At 48.7% G+C, this 18,802-nt stretch overlaps 1 protein-coding gene across 2 annotated transcripts in view; it reads right to left on the bottom strand.

Moving 5' to 3' along the window:
• The window catches only part of LOC147698758 (trifunctional purine biosynthetic protein adenosine-3-like), a 376,225-nt gene that overhangs the window by 75,675 nt on the left and 281,748 nt on the right, over positions 1-18,802 (bottom strand). For both annotated transcript variants that reach the window (XM_086935329.1, XM_086935328.1), the window contains exon 18: positions 5,577-5,717. In XM_086935329.1, coding sequence (XP_086791455.1) covers positions 5,577-5,717 — 141 coding nt within the window. The remainder of the gene's footprint in view (positions 1-5,576; positions 5,718-18,802) is intronic.

Raw genomic sequence — 18,802 nt, 5'->3', positions numbered from 1 at the left:
GCCAGTTAGGCACTAAGGATCCATTGATGGATCTGTAGCAGGCCAGTCCAGCAACCTCCAACTTCCCTGTCACCTGTTCCAATGTCAAAACCTCTGGCACCACCGGTGCCCAGCAGTGGCGCCATCCCCATTGACGTTCCAGACTCCGATAGGGACGGGCATCATCCGGCACCGACTTTGGCAATGACCGGGGGCAGCTACTCCATATTGGAGCCAGTGCCTTAGCCATAAGACAGGCTTGGATTGGGTGGGGTCTGTGGACCCTTATTTATACAGCCACTAGAAGATCTCAAGGACACCAGGTTGAGGATCTGGCAAATACCAGTGGACTGGACAACTCACCGGACACCAGCTTGGTTTCTCCCCCTACTGTGGCTACTGAGGAGGGTGCTTATTTGCAATGGTGGTGCCGAGGGTGTCTGAGGTCCTGGACCTTACCCTTTGTGGCAGTCAAGAAAAATGTCTTGTTGGTGGAGTTTCAGTCAGGAGTTGCCTCCACCGAACCATTACTCCCATTTAATGAAGCCCTTACAAATGTTCTACTCTGGGCCTGGTCCAAGCCCTACATGGGGGGCGCTGTGCATAGGACAATTGCCCGCCATCATCACCCCGCTCCAGGGGACTCCAGTTTCCTCATCCAGCATAGGTGTTCCAAGCCACTACTTCCAAAATCAGCCCTAAACCATTACCTACCACTCCACCGGATAGGTAATCCAAAAGGCTGAATACCTTAAGGAAGAGGATGTTCTCATCTGCTAGACTGGCACTGCGGTCGATGAACACTGAATGCCTCATGGGCAGAAACTCCATACGATCTGGGACTCAGTTGCTCAAGTGCTAACCATGGTCTTGGAGGAGACCCAAGCCATTCTCTCTTAAGCAATTGCTGATGGGAGAGATTTAGCAAGTTCGCCATAAGATGTGGGCTGGACTCAACAGACTCACAGGGCAGGGCGATTTAATCATTGGCAGCCCTTAGGCGCCACACCTGGTTGAGAACCACTGTTTTTTTAAGAGGATATCAAAGCTTCGCTCATGGACATGACATTTGATGGCTCTCGTTTTTTTGGAGAAAAGGCGGATTCATCGCTGGAGCACTTTACGGACAGCAGGACTACAGCCAGGTGCTTGTACCTTTCCATGGCCTCTTGCCAACCCCAGTCCACCTTCCATTTATTTTGTGGCCACACAAGGATCTTTCAACTGCATAGCTACATACCCAGCCACCTTCAGCCATGGCTTACAATCTTTTTGTGGCTGAGGACGGGATTCTCACAGACCACGTGGGGCAGGTAGCCAAAAGTCGGGCTAGTCCACCACCCCACCCAGGCAGCTACAACCTCTTTAGTTTGCTGACTGACAATCCTGGGCATAGACCACATGCACCACTGGAGGTCAATAACATCCGACCATTGGGTTCTGAAGCTTGTCCAAAGGGGCTACTCTCCCCCTTTTGTGAACACCCCCCCACTCATGCCACCTACCTATGACAAGCTGACGGAGGACAACCTCTCCTTCTGTGTCAGGAAGTGTTGGCTCTCTTGGCCAAGGGAGCGATAGAGAGGTTACCAGTCCTTTGTCCTATTATAGACTTGCGCCTTCGCAATGCTTCCTGAAAAAGGAGAAATTCAAGGTGCTTGTGCAAGTCCCATCTGCCCTGAGCCAAAGAGGCTGGAGAGTATTACTAGACCTGCCGGATGCATATTTTCACATCCTCATCCTGCCTGCCCACATGCGTTACCTGCAGTTCAGAGTGAGCCAAGAGCCCTTTGGCCTTACCAGCGCCCCTCTGTGTTAATGAAAGTGATAGCAGTGGTCGCAGCTCACCTCCAGAATTTAGGGGATCCTGTCTACCTCGACTATTGGCTGTTGAAGGCCGGCTCACCGCAGGCAGCCGTCTTCCCCCTCCAGACTATGGTGAACCTTTTGCATTCGCTGGGGTTCACTATCAATGTGCGAGTCACATCTGACTCCATCTCAGATGCTTCCCTTCATCTGACTTGTTTTGGACATGGTGCAGTTTCGGGCTTATCCTCCAGAGCAGCGAGTCCATGTTATTACGGCTATGATACCAATGGTTCATCCTCTTTCCTGGATTTTGGTGAGACTGACCCTGAGGCTGCTGGGCCGCATGGCCTCCTTCATCCTGCTAGTGACACACATTAATTGGCATATGCAGGTTCTGCAGTGGGACCTGAAGTTTCAGTGGGTGCGGTATAAGGGGAATCTCTCTATCATGCTCAAGGTCTCAGAGGGAACTGCGAGAGACCTTCACTGTTGGCTAACAAACTGTGATTGGATCAGTTGGAGACCCTTCTACCGTCCCCAACCACATATGACTGTCTTGACAGATGCGTCACTCCTGGGGAGACCATCTGGGAGAGGTGGAGGTCGGAGGACTCTGGCCTCTGAAGAAATTCGGCTCCACATTGATCTGTTGGAGTTTAGGGAGATTTGATTGGCCTTGTAGGGCTTTCTTCCTTCGATGAGGTATTCACGGACAACACCACCTCCATGTGGTAGTGCAATAAACCGGGCAAGTTGGTTTCACTGATCCATTATCAAGAGGCTTTGCCCCTCTGGACTTGGCTGGAACACCAGGGCATATCCCTAGTGGTGCAATACCTAGTGGGCTCTCTGTATGCCAGAGCGGACAAGCTCAGCTTTCGATGCCTAGCAGATCACAAAGGGCATCCCTATCCGGAGGTGGCTTAAGTTCTCTTCCAAGAGTGGCTAGATCCTTGATTAGATCTGTTCACCTCCACTGAGAACGCACAGTGTCAGCAGTTTTGCATGCTGGAGTTTTCAAGGCAGCTCTTGCTCATTCAGAGACATTTTTCGTCTTGAGTGGAGCTCCAGACTCCTGTACACCTTTCCACCAAACCTACTCCTGCCCAAAGTTCTCAAGAAGATCAGTAACGACTGGACCCAAGCCATTCTTGTGGCTCTGAATTGGGCACAGAGGGTCTTATATCCCTAGCTGTTGAGCATGAGCATTGGTCCTCCAACCAGGCTGCCTTTTTTGGAGGATCTTCTGTCGCAGCAACAGGGCAGGGTTCTGCACCCAAACCTGAAAACGCTTCGCTTTTATTCATGGAGATTGAGTGGTGACAGTTGACAGCCTTTGACCTGCCGTCATACGTCTGCAATGTTATCATGGCAGCCAGGAGTCCCTCCATCAAGCTGGTTAATGCCTAACGTTGGAGCAAGTTCCTGTCATGGTGAAGAGATAAACATGTTGACCGGTTGTATGATGGAACCCTTGATGCATTTACCCCACATGCATTTACGACACAGTCACTACCCCAACTTGCGAAGTTGCCACATGCTACTTTACGATGTAAGTCGTTACAGCGACTTCCCTTAGGGGGTACTGGACTTTGGAGTTGAAACAATAATTTATACTATTCAAGTCCACGCAACAGAAGGTGTTGGACTTAAAATTCAACACCAGTCCAACAACGTGCCCCCTAAAGCAAGTTACTGTAACAACCTGGGGTATAGGAACATGTGGTAACGTTGCAGTCAGGGTACTGATTGCGTTGGAAAGGCAGGTCATTCTGACTGTAGGGTAAAGGATGTTTCCCATCTTTACCCACTATCTGCACCCATTTCCCAGGTTATTTTGTTCATTCTTACCTTAGGCCAGCAGAACTCTACTAGGTTCCTGAAAGGTCTCTAGCATATGTTTCCACCAACACCTTTCATTATGCCAGAGTGGGACCTCAACAGTGTGCTACATCACTGTCAATTCAGGCTTGTTACAATCAAAATGGTATTCCTAGTGGTGATAACATCTACCTGGAGGGTCAGTGAGTTACAGGCACTGTCAGTACATCCTCCGTACCTTAAGATCTACCCAGACAAGCTGGTCCTTCGGACTTGAGCATCCTTTTTACCAAAGGTGGTAACTCCCTTTCATGTGGGGAATCATCACTCTACCTACCTTTTATGCTCCACCTCCCCCTTCTGAAGAAGGGGAGAGGCTCCATCGGCTGGAACCAAAAAAAGTGTTACCGTTCTACCTTTACTGTGCAAGAGTTCCAGGTGGCCAATCAACTCTTCATGGGGTATGTTGGAGCACAGAAAGGGAAGGCGGTGCAGAAATGGACCATTTCACAAGGGATAGTGCCCTGGATCAAGATCTGCTATGCATTGGACAATAAGCAACCCCTTGAAGGCTTGCAAGCTCATTCTACCACAGTTAAGGCTGAACCACTGTGTTAGCTCTCAGATATCCTGTCCTGGGTATCTGTCAGGCATCAACTGGGCTTCCTTGCACATGTTTACAAAGTACTGCTGTCTGGGCAGTCAGGTCCGGCGTGATGGTCACTTTGCCCGTTTGGTCCTAGAGGACTTCTTAGTCTAATTTGGATCACACTCCCACCTCCATGGAGGTATTGCTTGGGTATCTATTCGAAGGTAAAGAATATACGGCTAGAAATCTGTTGCCGTCCTGTCTCTGTACTCCCCCCCGCCACCCACAGCTTCACTCAAGTATGAAATGGTGACTGAGACTTGGTTACTGCCTCCATTTTGCTTTTACCTTCTAGGTCTGTGCCACATAATAAACTCTGATTACTCAATTTGCAAATATCTCTTGCAATGAAGAAATTCCCTACCAAATGTTCAATCAACCATAACAACTTGTGGCAGCCAAACAGGGAAACAATCGACAAAGAAAAACTGGAGAAAACCCAATAATATGTTCATTACGCCCGATCCAACCTCTTTACCCCACTTCTTTGAACAGTGGATTTCAACATACAAGAACACCATAAAAAAGAGCTATACAGATCTGATCAAAGCTGCCATAATACTACTAACCATGATGTGTGTCGTTCTCTCATACCTCTTGATCCATTACACCACTGAGCGCAATGACTCATAACACAAAAACAGCGCCTTGTTGGTGATTTCACACAACTTGAAAACATTTCCAAAACAGGCACAAAAGAAAGATACCACTTTGCAACCACATACCCTACATGATACAGCATCCTACTCATATAAGTATTACAATTATTTGAATGAACATTAATTCAGGGAAATCCTGTTTCTGGGTAATTTTATTCTATATTTCAGAAAACGTTAAAATTGGAGTTGAGGTGATTGTTCAGGAACACTAGAAGTGTCAGATTTCAACTGGAGACCAAGATTTACAAGAAATAAAAAAATGCTGGCTGCCCACGTGTGGGCAATAATTCCTATTAGGTGACAGTAAAATCCAACAGGTGAGAGAATTACAGAAAAAGTCCCTCTCAGTATAGTCTGGGCATCTGTGCACTCCCCTTGGGAGTGGGTCTCCCAAGAACTCCTTCACACCATGGCTGATCTCCATCAGACTCATCATTGCAATTTGCACCCTAAAATACCAGCCAAAAGAAGACCAGAGAGACGTGATACACAATGAAACACCACACAAAACCCAGAGAGGCCTCCTAATGCAGCTGCAGAACACCACCCAGAAGAACACAAGGAAGGCCTTCTGTAGCACCACCAAAAAAACACCCAAATATAGACAAGTGGACGGGTGGACCCACTTCCCACACTTCCTATGGCAGTGAAATACTCACCATTCCCAGAGATGAGGAGAGCCACTTTCACCTTCTTATTCCCAAGAAGCACTTTTTCTGCATCAGTTGCAACACGCTCAGAGTGCAAAATGGTCGCCTGCATAGCGCTCAAAAGATTGTAAACTTCTGCTTTTGAGGATCCTGCAACAATCCATGAGAGAACAACAGATTAAGGTGGCTTTCGCTACGTCATCAGTACACTGCCATGATAGCAAATCGTTTGCTGTAGTCGTCTCCTGTATATCCATAGTTTTTTGAGAGATATGGATTGAAAAAAACAACACTGAAAATGAATATGAGGTTTTCCAGTGTTCCCATGTTCTATGTAATAAAATTGGTTGTAGAAAAACTGTAGGGGCAAAAGTTCTTAAGTTACAAAAGGGTCTCCAGCTGTTATTTAAATTTATCTATGCTCCTGACTAACATAGCACACACTAAAATATACTCTTGTCTCCTTGTAAAGACATGTGATTAATAAATTAGCACTCTTAAGAGTTTAAAAATGTCTGTATAAAAGCAGGGAGGGAATGCAATCGAAATTAGGTGAGAGAAGACATCGACAAGGGCTCTGTGGCTTTTAGCTTTCTCTTTTGTGGTTGTTGGCTGACAAATAGTGTTAGAAATTAGGTTTCTGGTTGGCAGAGGTATGGAACCTGTTCAAGCAGGAACCACAATCCTAGTCAAGGTAAGTCAGATACACACCATAAATTAACTTGTGCTCACACTGTGGTAGCTTGGCACAGGGCAGGCAGGCCTAATTTAAAATGCAATGTGTAAAGTATTTGTACAACACTTCAAACAGTAACACATTGAAAACACCACAAAAAGACTCCACACCGGTTTAATAATTTAGATTATGACTTTATAAATAATACAAGACCACAATGACAAAAATCCAATAAGTAGAAGTCAAGAGATGAAATTTGATAGATTAAGGGCCAGATGTACGACGGAAAATTGCATGCGCAAATGGGTTTGCGACCCGTTTGCGCATGCAATTTTCTTCTGGGCCATGGACTGATACTATTTTGTGAGTTGCAAATAATTTGCGACTTGCAAAATAGTGTTTTGCGACTCACTATTAGAAAGGGGCATTCCCTTCCTAATAGCAACTCATAAGCCATGTACAAATGATTTGTGACCGCAATTGCAGTCGTAAAATACTCTCAATTTACCGCCCTTTTCAAGAGGGTGGTAATACAGTCCCAAATGAGAAGGAGTCCTCAGGGGACCCCTTCCTCTCTGCAAATGCAGGGATAAATATTTTTTAGGGGCAGATAGTGGTCCCAGGGACCACTACCTGCCCTTAAAACATTAAACAAAAACGTTTCATTTGAATTTTTTTTTTATTCCTTTAAGGAAAACGGGCGGCATAAAAAAAAACTGCTATATTGAAAAGCAGTCCCAGACATGGAAGTCTGCTGAGCCCAGCAGGCCACCATCCCTAGGAGGGCCATCCATTCCAAATGGGGTCGCAAGTTGCGAGTGCCTCATTAATATTTATGAGGCTCGCACTTTGCGATCCCATTGGGAATCGCAATCAGTGTCTCTGACACTGTTGTGCATTGTAAATTGCAACTCGCAATTTGCGACTCACAATCGAGCGCAAATTGGAAGCATTAGGCACCTGTGGGGTTTCTGGTCACGCTGGACCAGGGCAAAATCAAGAGTTCAGATCGACTGTGATGAGGCGCAGGCTGTATAAAGGTGCCATGCAAAGCCCGCTGAATACAAGTACCTTGATCCTGGTCACCACAGTGAGATGGTCTCAACAGTGAGATGCGGGGTGCAGCAGAGCAATGCTTTGTTGCCAATCCCACAGTCGAGACCATAAATCGATTTTCTCTACCAAACGATTGCAAAGTGCTGGTTCAGAAGACAAAGTACCGGTTCCGAGATGAGTTGTTTCCAACGCCGATGCGCCGGGTTTCTCCATGCAGTCGAGGGGATGCGCTGATCGTCTCTCTGCAGTTTCGGCTTTGCAGTGGTTCTGATGCGTCGGTTCCAATTGTGATGTGCTGGTTCCAAGTATGATGGTGCTGGTTCTGTTCCCACATCAGTGTCGATTCTGCTCACGCAGCAGAGGATGCGTTGGTTTCACTGGAGCAATTTGCTGGATCCACTTCCAATGGACAAGACACAAGATATCCCTGAGTCTTAATTGATACATATATACTTTTCTCTACAGTTCTCCCCCAATTTTTTTTTAAATAAACCACACTGTTGCTGGACAGACGCTGTTTCAAAAACATCGCACTTGACTATCAGGTACGCATAGCTAAACTGATTTCAGGACAAGTGCTGACTAGTAATGTATAGAGTTGTTCCTCCATTCTCTATGTATCTTTGACAGATGTCACGATTTTGTGTACATGGCATAGGCCAAGCTAAATTGACTAGCTTCAGATTGGAGATTTTTACCTAACAGTATTTTAACATGTAGTGTCTCTGTAAATTGTGAATTGAGCAAGGGATACTATTCTTGCTTAAGATGTGTAAGGAAAATGTGATGGTCTTTTATTGTCGATGTATGTATATTTATATATTTGTGTGTATAATATTGTAAATGTCCCTTTTTGTATATATACTTTTGTAGCCCTGAAGAAATCCCTGGACGGGACGAAACGCGTTGGCGGTTCCAAAAGTTTTTAAAGAAAGAAATGAATAAAGAATTGAACCATATACAACATCGACTCCTGTAATTGAATAATTTGTGGTTTTGATCACTGTGTCATCAATCTATTGCGATAGAAAAGTGTGCTGGGCTAATTTGTCTATTTGCTCTGTGGGAATTGGTTTTACCAGTCCCCAACTTTTGGGGGGTAGGGAATTGCCCCTCCAGCCCGTTAGTTGCACCTTTTTCGGTCGAGGACCGGAAATGCTGGCTTTGCCAGCTTCCGGTAGGAGTCGTATGTTGTGTAGTAAGGCTTCAGAACCCGCCTCCCTGCACTGTCTCTCCCCATTGGCTGGCTTCCTAAAAGGAGGCCAGCCATTGGAGGAGAGATCAGTCACTCCAATGTAGCCCCGTCCTTTTCGGATTTGGGGGCGTGATTTTTTGCGTTCTTTAGACAGTGACGTTGTCCGTCACTCAGAACAGCAAAACACACGCCCCCAAATGCGAAAATGACCATGCTTTCTCCGAGGCATTTCTGCTTTGCCTCGGAGAAAGACGGTGGTGGTTTCCAGAGCTGCTCTGAGCTGCTCTGCTCGTCTCCCCTTCCCTCCGCTTTCCTTCGTCCAGCTCTGTCCTTCCCTCCGCACGCAGCTCCGTCCAGCTCTGCCCCCCTCCCCCTCCCTCCGCCCGCAGCCCTTCTTCGCCCCGGTCCCGCTCCCCCCCTCCCTCCGCCCGCAGCTCCTTCGTCCTGCTCTGCCCCCCCTCACTCTGCCCGCAGCTCCGTCGTCCTGCTCTGCCCCCCCCCCTTCCCTCCGCCCGCAGCTCCGTCGTCCTGCTCTGCCCCCCCCCTTCCCTCCGCCCGCAGCTCCGTCGTCCTGCTCTGCCCCCCCCCCTTCCCTCCCCCGCAGCTCCGTCGTCCTACTCTAAAGCGTGAGTACTTTCACTTCTATATTTCCATTTAAACCATTGTATTTATCTCTATCCTTAGGTTCCGGAGTAGAATGCGACTTACCACAAGGCGCTTAAACGCCTCATCGGGGGTAGTCAGCGCTATATAGACACAATTTTACAATTACTGGTCCGGATTGGTTGCTGTGACCAGCAGGACACACACAGAATTGTGTTGTGGCCTCTTTAAACTGCAGAACTATCTTGTCAGCTTCGTACAGCAGCGGTCTGGTGGCGTCTCCTTTGCACGGTATTAGAGTTCTTTGGAGGGGCGGTGGGGGTTACATGTCACACGCATTGTCCCTGCCCGGTCCGGGGTGTTGAGAAATGAAGAGACGGGTCCGGCGGCGCCGCAGCTGGGCCCCCTCACTCAGTCAAGCAGGGCCCCGGGCGCGCAGCTCTGACAGAGAATACAAAATGGACGGCGTGGAACCGCTGGGGGCCAGGGGGTGCAGGGTGCATGAAATGAGCCGCCTGCGCCCCCGAGGGGGCATCAGACGTGCCAGATGACAGGGGCCAAGCTGATGAGGAGGGGTGGACCACGGGGGTACGGAGAGCGGTGAGGTTCAAAGGGCGTCTGTCAAACGTAAGAGAAGTGGATGTTGTCTACCGGTAGCTGCGGTACCCAGGACCTGCCTTGGGCATGGGCGAGTGGGCGCAGGCCGAGGGCGCCAACATTCCGAGGGGCGCAGCAGGGAGCTGCCTGATTCAATGTCATGCAAACAGCAGCTGGTCCACCCCAATAGGTCTCAATGGGGGTCCCTTAAAGACTTTTGTAATCTGGTGGGCTGTGCAAAGGAGTAGCATTGGTGAGTATTGTGAAGCGTTCTAGCTACTGTCAGTGTATGAGGCGTGCACTGGTGTGCAAGGTGAGAAGGTGGCACTGGTGAGCTGTGTGAGAGTAGCAATGGTGAGTACTGTGAGGCGCTCACGCTGGTGTCAGGGTGTGAGGCGTGCACTGGTGTGCAAGGTGAGAAGGTGGCACAGGTGGGCTGTGCAAAGGAGTAGCATTGGTGAGTATTGTGAAGCGTTCTTGCTACTGTCAGTGTATGAGGCGTGCACTGGTGTGCAAGGTGAGAAGGTGGCACTGGTGAGCTGTGTGAGAGTAGCAATGGTGAGTACTGTGAGGCGCTCACGCTGGTGTCAGTGTATGAGGCGTGCACTGGTGCGCAATGTGAGCAGTTGGCACTGGTGGGACGCGTGAAGGAGTAGCATTGGTGAGTATTGGGAGTTCTTCACAGTGGTGTCAGTGTATGGGGCTTGCTCTGGTGCGCAAGGTGAGAAGGTGGCACTGGTGGGCTGTGTGAGAGTAGCAATGGTGTGTACTGTGAGGCGCTCACACTGGTGTCAGTGTATGAGGCGTGCTCTGGTGCGCAATGTGAGCAGTTGGCACTGGTGGGCCGCGTGAAGGAGTAGCAATGGTGAGTATTGTGAAGCGGTCACGCCCCTGTCAGTGTGTGAGGCGTGCACTGGTGGCCAATGTGAGCAGCTGGCACTGGTGGGCTGTTTGAAGGAGTAGCAATGGTGAGTACTGTGAGGCGCTCACGCTGGTATCCCTGTATGAGGCGTGCTCTGGTGTGCAAGGTGAGAAGGTGGCACTGGTGCGCTGTGTGAAGGAGTAGCAATGGTGAGTACTGTGAGGCGCTCACACTGGTGTCAGTGTATGAGGCGTGCACTGGTGTGCAATGTGAGAAGGTGGCACTGGTGCGCTGTTTGAAGGAGTAGCAATGGTGAGTACTGTGAGGCGCTCACGCTGGTATCCCTGTATGAGGCGTGCTCTGGTGTGCAAGGTGAGAAGGTGGCACTGGTGCGCTGTGTGAAGGAGTAGCAATGGTGAGTACTGTGAGGCGCTCACACTGGTGTCAGTGTATGAGGCGTGCTCTGGTGTGCAATGTGAGAAGGTGGCACTGGTGCGCTGTGTGAAGGAGTAGCAATGGTGAGTACTGTGAGGCGCTCACGCTGGTATACCTGTATGAGGCGTGCTCTGGTGTGCAAGGTGAGAAGGTGGCACTGGTGAGCTGTGTGAAGGAGTAGCAATGGTGAGTATTGTGAGGCGCTCACACTGGTGTCAGTGTATGAGGTGTGCTCTGGTGTGCAAGGTGAGAAGGTGGCACTGGTGCGCTGTGTGAAGGAGTAGCAATGGTGAGTACTGTGAGGCGCTCACACTGGTGTCAGTGTATGAGGCGTGCTCTGGTGTGCAAGGTGAGAAGGTAGCACTGGTGGGCTGTGTGAGAGTAGCAATGGTGTGTACTGTGAGGCGCTCACGCTGGTGTCAGTGTATGAGGCGTGCACTGGTGTGCAATGTGAGAAGGTGGCACTGGTGCGCTGTGTGAAGGAGTAGCAATGGTGAGTACTGTGAGGCGCTCACACTGGTGTCAGTGTATGAGGCGTGCACTGGTGTGCAATGTGAGAAGGTGGCACTGGTGCGCTGTGTGAAGGAGTAGCAATGGTGAGTACTGTGAGGCGCTCACACTGGTGTCAGTGTATGAGGCGTGCACTGGTGTGCAATGTGAGAAGGTGGCACTGGTGCGCTGTGTGAAGGAGTAGCAATGGTGAGTACTGTGAGGCGCTCACGCTGGTATACCTGTATGAGGCGTGCTCTGGTGTGCAAGGTGAGAAGGTGGCACTGGTGGGCTGTGTGAAGGAGTAGCAATGGTGAGTACTGTGAGGCGCTCACACTGGTGTCAGTGTATGAGGTGTGCTCTGGTGTGCAAGGTGAGAAGGTGGCACTGGTGAGCTGTGTGAAGGAGTAGCAATGGTGAGTACTGTGAGGCGCTCACGCTGGTATGCCTGTATGAGGCGTGCTCTGGTGTGCAAGGTGAGAAGGTGGCACTTGTGGGCTGTGTGAAGGAGTAGCAATGGTAAGTATTGTGAGGCGCTCACGCTGGTGTCCATGTATGAGGCTTGCACTGGTGGCTAATGTGAGAAGGTGGCACTGGTGGGCTGTGCGAAGGAGTAGCATTGGTGAGTATTGTGATGTGCTCACGCTGGTGTCAGTGTATGAGGCGTGCTCTGGTGTGCAATGTGAGAAGGTAGCACTGGTGGGCTGTGTGAGAGTAGCAATGGTGAGTACTGTGAGGCGCTCACACTGGTGTCAGTGTATGAGGATTGCATTGGTGCGCAATGTCAGAGAATTAATGTCCTCTAGTGGGGCTTCAGAACCCGCCTCCCTGCACTGTCTCTCCCCATTGGCTGGCTTCCTAAAAGGAGGCCAGCCATTGGAGGAGAGATCAGTCACTCCAATGTAGCCCCGTCCTTTTCGGATTTGGGGGCGTGATTTTTTGCGTTCTTTAGACAGTGACGTTGTCCGTCACTCAGAACAGAAAAACACACGCCCCCAAATGCGAAAATGACCATGCTTTCTCCGAGGCATTTCTGCTTTGCCTCGGAGAAAGACGGTGGTGGTTTCCAGAGCTGCTCTGAGCTGCTCTGCTCGTCCCCCCTTCCCTCCGCTTTCCTTCGTCCAGCTCTGTCCTTCCCTCCGCACGCAGCTCCGTCCAGCTCTGCCCCCCTCCCCCATCCCTCCGCCCGCAGCCCTTCTTCGCCCCGGTCACGCTCCCCCCTCCCTCCGCCCGCAGCTCCTTCGTCCTGCTCTGCCCCACCCCCCTCACTCTGCCCGCAGCTCCGTCGTCCTGCTCTGCCCCCTCCCTTCCCTCCGCCCGCAGCTCCGTCGTCCTGCTCTGCCCCCCCTTCCCTCCGCCCGCAGCTCCGTCGTCCTGCTCTGCCCCCCCCTTCCCTCCGCCCGCAGCTCCGTCGTCCTGCTCTGGCCCCCTTCCCTCCGCCCGCAGCTCCGTCGTCCTGCTCTGCCCCCCCCTTCCCTCCGCCCGCAGCTCCGTCGTCCTGCTCTGCCCCCCCCGTCCGCAGCTCCGTCGTCCTGCTCTGCCCCCCCCCTTCCCTCCGCCCGCAGCTCCGTCGTCCTGCTCTGCCCCCCCCCTTCCCTCCCCCCGCAGCTCCGTCGTCCTGCTCTGCCCCCCTTCCCTCCGCAGCTCCGTCGTCCTGCTCTGCCCCCCCCCTTGGAGTAATGTCATGCTAGCTGCTCTCAACTAAACACGTTCAAGAAAGTAGTTGCAACACTGAGAAGTGTCCACTAAAAATGTTGAGTGAGTCGTCCTAGGGCATATTTTAAAACTGCTCCTCTTGCACTCTAGCTAGCACCCACCCCAGCATATGATAGTGATGCAGTCCTTTTGGGACGCGTCCCAACCACTGGGCATGGACGTGTGGAGTGTCTCCTCGAATGTGATGCTGGCACAAATAGCAGGCTCACCTCTACTATGAGCGTTGCATCATAATTCAGGGGTTGAGAATCTTTTTTTCAATCTAGCAATAATCTGAATGCTATGTAATAACACATTTATTGCGCTATCAAGTACAACTTTCGGGATGGACTGGTTGCCATGCTACTCTTTTCTACAGTATGGTACAATGTGCCATTGTTGTTTTTTTATTTTAAAATGCTACGCTTTGCGTATCGATACATCGTTATAGTTTTTACTTGTGTTGGCTTGGATGCTCTTTATATTTTTTTACTTCGTCCCACCTCAACAAGTATATGTCCTTTTATTTATTTTTTTAAACACTGGCTTTATTAAATGGATTCAAATACACCTTCTAGTACAAGTTGTACCGACTGAGTTAAGTAATGTGTATGTAAGCTTAGAAGTAGTGTTCTGCTGTGTGACATATTTAGTTTGCTTGACGTCATACAGGTGACGTGCCGCTGTCTGCAGTGAGCGTTTCACCCACTGAGCTACTTCACCACACCTGGCACGTGTCACCTGCAGGTCACAAGACGACCCCTGCAGCAGGCACATCAACACTCTGAGCTGCTTCACGTTGTTTCAAACGTGGTACCAGAGCAAGTCCATTAACGCTGGACATACCTCCCCAGTACAGTGCCCGGAAGCTTACTGCAGCTAGACTAGATCTGTGCAACAGGCTCCTTAACCCTGTCATCTATCTACAAAGCAGTCTGTTGGTGACGAATACAAATGCGTTATTATAAGTTCCCCTTTGTTTTCAGATTCTTTCTGCAGAGTTTATATAAATCCTGCATTTGTACCGCCAGCCTGCATTCATAACCGTCCTTCCTGGCTCCGCCCTGCAGCCCCCCCCCACCCCTCTTCTCCCTCAGTTTTCAGATTCTCACAGTAAATTCTAAGCACTTATAGTACTACTGATTTATTCATTCATATTTTCTCTCTCTCTCTCGCATGCCTGCCTGTCTTCCTTCACTCACCCCCGCCCAATGCCTGCTCCGCGCTCTCCACCTGCCTGCCACCCTCCCTGTGCCCAGCAGCCTCCTCCGAGGGTCTCCCTAACTCCCCCCCCACCCTCCCAGTGATAATCCACTCCCCTGCTCTTTTCAAAAACTCGTCACTTGTGCCACTCAGCTCACAGACAGGACACCCAGGCTCCCTCCTTTCCCCTCTGCTGGGGGCCAAATAATTTTATTTTTCTGTTTCAGGTTGCTCCGTGGACTATGTCCAGCCATGGCATCAACAATTTGAGCAGCGACGAAGGTTCCCGCAGGCACAGATCCGGGGCCACCGGCGGCCCGTAATTAGTTTCCTTTTATTTCCTGCAGGTCTGTTGCGGAGTTGTGCAGGAAGACAACTGGCAGCGGAATTGGCCACACCGCGGGTGCACTTAAACCCAGCAGCAATTCGGATGATGTCATACAGGTGACGTGCCGCTGTCTGCAGTGAGCGCTTCACCCACTGAGCTTCTTCACCACACCTGGCATGTGTCACCTGCAGGTCACAAGACGACCCCCGCAACAGGCACATCAACACTCTGAGCTGCTTCACGTTGTTTCAAACGTGGTACCAGAGCAAGCCGATTAACGCTGGACATACCTCCCCAGTACAGTGTCCGGAAGCTTACTGCAGCTAGACTAGATCTGTGCAACAGGTCCCTTAACCCTGTCATCTATCTACAAAGCAGTCTGTTGGTGACGAACAAACTGAGCCACGAATGCGTTACTATAAGTTCCCCTTTGTTTTCAGATTATTTGTGCAGAGTTTATATAAAGTCAGACAATCAGGCGGCAATACTGTGGCTCATATAGGAATGCATTACAACCACTGCATTACAACCAGGGCTGCTTTATCCCTCCCTCTTTTTGGCTCACAACTACCTCACAACTTTACTCTCTATCTCACTCTCTCTCTATCTCACTAGCTCAGTCTATTTCTATCTCAATCTCACCCTCACTACCTCAGTATATCACGACTCACTCCCTCAAAAATTCACTACATCACTCCCTCACTAACTCACTCAATCTCACTACCTCACAACTTCACTCTCTCTCTATCTCACTACCTCACTCTCTCTTTCTATCTCACTAAGTCACTTTCACTCTCTTTCACTACCTCACTCTCTCTCTATCTCACTACCTCACAAACTCACTCCCTGTTTCTATCTCACTACCTCAGAACATCCCTCTACCTCACTCTTTCACTACCTCAGTCTCTCACTACCTCACTCTATCTACCTCTCTCTCATTACATAACTCTCTCTACCTCACTACACCACTCTATCTCACTACCTCACTATCTCACAACTTCTCTCTCTCAAAACATCACTACCTCACTCTCTTACTACCTCACTCTCTTACTACCTCACCCTCTAGCTCACAACTTCCCTCTCTCTCTCTAACTCACTACCTCAATCACTCTCTATCTCACTACCTCACTCTTTCTATCTCACTAACTTGCCATGAAACCCCTGGGTGTCTGTGCGCTTAAAAAGTTTAGAATAACATAACTCACTTTCACTCTCTTTCACTACCTCTCTCTCTCTCACTACATCACTCTATGCTTATATCACTACCTCACAACATCCCTCTCCCTCCCTCACTCTTTCACTACCTCACTCTCTATCTACCTCACTCTCTCTCACTACCTCACTCTCTCTCTATTTCAATACCTCACTCTCTCTCTCTCTCACTACCTCACTCTCTCTCTGCTAATGCAATAGGTATCACATATGCAAAAAAAGCTAATGCCGATAGAAATGACAATGCCATTTATTTAGGGATACAAAAAAGATAAAAAAAAATAATGAGCAATACCAATAGCTCTACCTATAATATTGCCGAGACCATTGCATTGTAAATGCTTGTTGATACATATGCTACTATAGAAGTCACATTGAGACTAGTGCAGGCACTTGGCTTCAATTCCCTCTTTTTGCTGTCTCTTTTTCCTTTGTACCCTTGCAGGTATTTTGGATATTTAACACAAACCAATTAGGTGCTGTATATTTAATTTTGTTATTTTTATTACTACTGTGTTCAATGTGACAACTGGAGTGGGAGCATCATTTCTCCTTTCTAGGTCCTGATGAAATGCTTTGGGGTAGGGCATGAAACTAGTTGAAGAATCCTACTACTAGTGTGAGGAAAAAAGGGGGGGAGGGGAAGCACTCAGTGTTGTGTAAAATACCCCTCACACACCAACAGGCCCCTTGGTGTCATGCTTCATCATCGGGGTCTTCGCACCCCGCTAGAGGGATGCGGCACGCTGCGACCTACGACTACGTGGGAGCGTTGACAGGTGTAAACTATGTGTGGTGTGTGTTGATAGTGAGTGATAAGAGGATTAAATGTGAGTGGGAAACGTGGTGAGGAAATTAAAAAGTACCTGGCTAGTGGGAAAAAATGAAAAAAACTTTATTTCGTACCCCTAGCTGGTGCTATTAAAAGGTGTGCAGAAAAAGACGAGGTTGGTTTGTCTTAATTACGGACAAAACATCTGGTGTGCGTCGACATGTTTCGGTACGTGTGTACCTTCTTCAGGACGGGGCACAACTCCCAACCCTACTCACGTATTTCTAAAAAAAGGGGGGTAATTATATTTAATAAAAAGTGAAATCACTCATTTTAAGTTGGCTACAATGTGCCTACAGCGGTTCTTGGGATCATGTATTTACATGGCCGCAATTCATTCACGGCGGAGCAGCACGGGGTGGTAGAAGGAGGCCAATACAGGCGGATTTCGTGAGTATTCTCTCCACACAGAATCCAGCCTCTCTAGGTAGATGGATGAGGTGAGAAGTAAATATAAGTAACAGCACTGAGTCCACCTCTCTATCATTGTAGATTGTGGATCCACCTACCTACCTTGATGCTCAGGACTTGCTCATGATGCAGTAGACATCAAAGACTACGAGTATGTCTGAAAAACAATAAGTACAAAAAAACCTAAGTGTGTCCTATGTGTTGTGTGTCTAGTATGTCTTTTCCTTTACAGATTGTTCTTTGTTTGGGGCTCCAGGTGACTGCACCTGTCTGAGCCAACACCTTATGGTAACCAAACCTAATGGTTTTTTCCTTTTTTGCAGGACATGTAAATACATGATCCCAAGAACCGCTGTAGGCACATTGTAGCCAACTTAAAATGAGTGATTTCACTTTTTATTAAATATAATTACCCCCCTTTTTTTAGAAATACGTGAGTAGGGTTGGGAGTTGTGCCCCGTCCTGAAGAAGGTACACACATACCGAAACATGCCGACGCACACCAGAGGTTTTGTCCGTAATTAAGACAAACCAACCTCGTCTTTTTCTGCACACCTTTTAATAGCACCAGCTAGGGGTACGAAATAAAGTTTTTTTCATTTTTTCCCACTAGCCAGGTACTTTTTAATTTCCTCACCACGTTTCCCACTCACATTTAATCCTCTTATCACTCACTATCAACACACACCACACATAGTTTACACCTGTCAACGCTCCCACGTAGTCGTAGGTCGCAGCGTGCCGCATCCCTCTAGCGGGGTGCGAAGACCCCGATGATGAAGCATGACACCAAGGGGCCTGTTGGTGTGTGAGGGGTATTTTACACAACACTGAGTGCTTCCCCTCCCCCCCTTTTTTCCTCACACTAGTAGTAGGATTCTTCTTGTTTATGTATCAGTGCCCGTGGAGTAGGAATCCTACTTTGTACTCTACCTCCCTTCTTTGTTAAAAATCATGAAACTAGTTGACCATAAAGGGAAACAATAGGTATTCATACCTAGGGTGTTCCCACACATAATCAGGTATAATATACCACTTTAGGGGTGGAAAATAAAATTGTTTTTGGACCCACTAATCTGGTATTTTTAGCCTTTTCCCTTTCTTCACTGAACCCACACTATCTAAAAAACAACATAGGTGGTAAGGTGTATAGGGTCACCCATGTATTTTTCAATTAAGTGCTCCCGCGCATCCGTTGGTAGTAGCATGCCCCTGTCCCTAGAGGGCAGGGATGGACGCTATGATGAAGCATGCCACCAAGGGGAACCCCGGCTGGGTGAGGGTTTTTTTAAAGAAAAAATTGTTTTTCTTTCTTCAAGTTCCTGCAAGGACTAACTCATCTTTCCTTTCTTCTAAACGGAGGGGACCCCTATTTGATTATTTGGTGTAGGGTTCGCTCGAAATGCCTGGCCTGTAGATAGGCCCTGCATCCAACCCCACTCACTCAGGCAGATTTACTGACTTTGTCAAAGAGTCACAACACTAAAATAGAAAAAGTTGGCCTGTTGGCTTTATCAAGTGGTGAGCATATCAAAATATATAAAGCAGATCTAGCATCTTTCTCCAAAAATCACCAATACTTATGAACAAATGTATATTTTAGTAATTCACAGAATATAATGTTTAATAATAATGATTACT

The sequence above is a fragment of the Lissotriton vulgaris genome, chromosome 8 (genome assembly GCF_964263255.1).
Source record: "Lissotriton vulgaris chromosome 8, aLisVul1.2, whole genome shotgun sequence".
In the NCBI taxonomy this organism is placed as follows: Eukaryota; Metazoa; Chordata; class Amphibia; order Caudata; family Salamandridae; genus Lissotriton; species Lissotriton vulgaris.
This window is presented reverse-complemented; position numbering and strand designations above follow the sequence as displayed.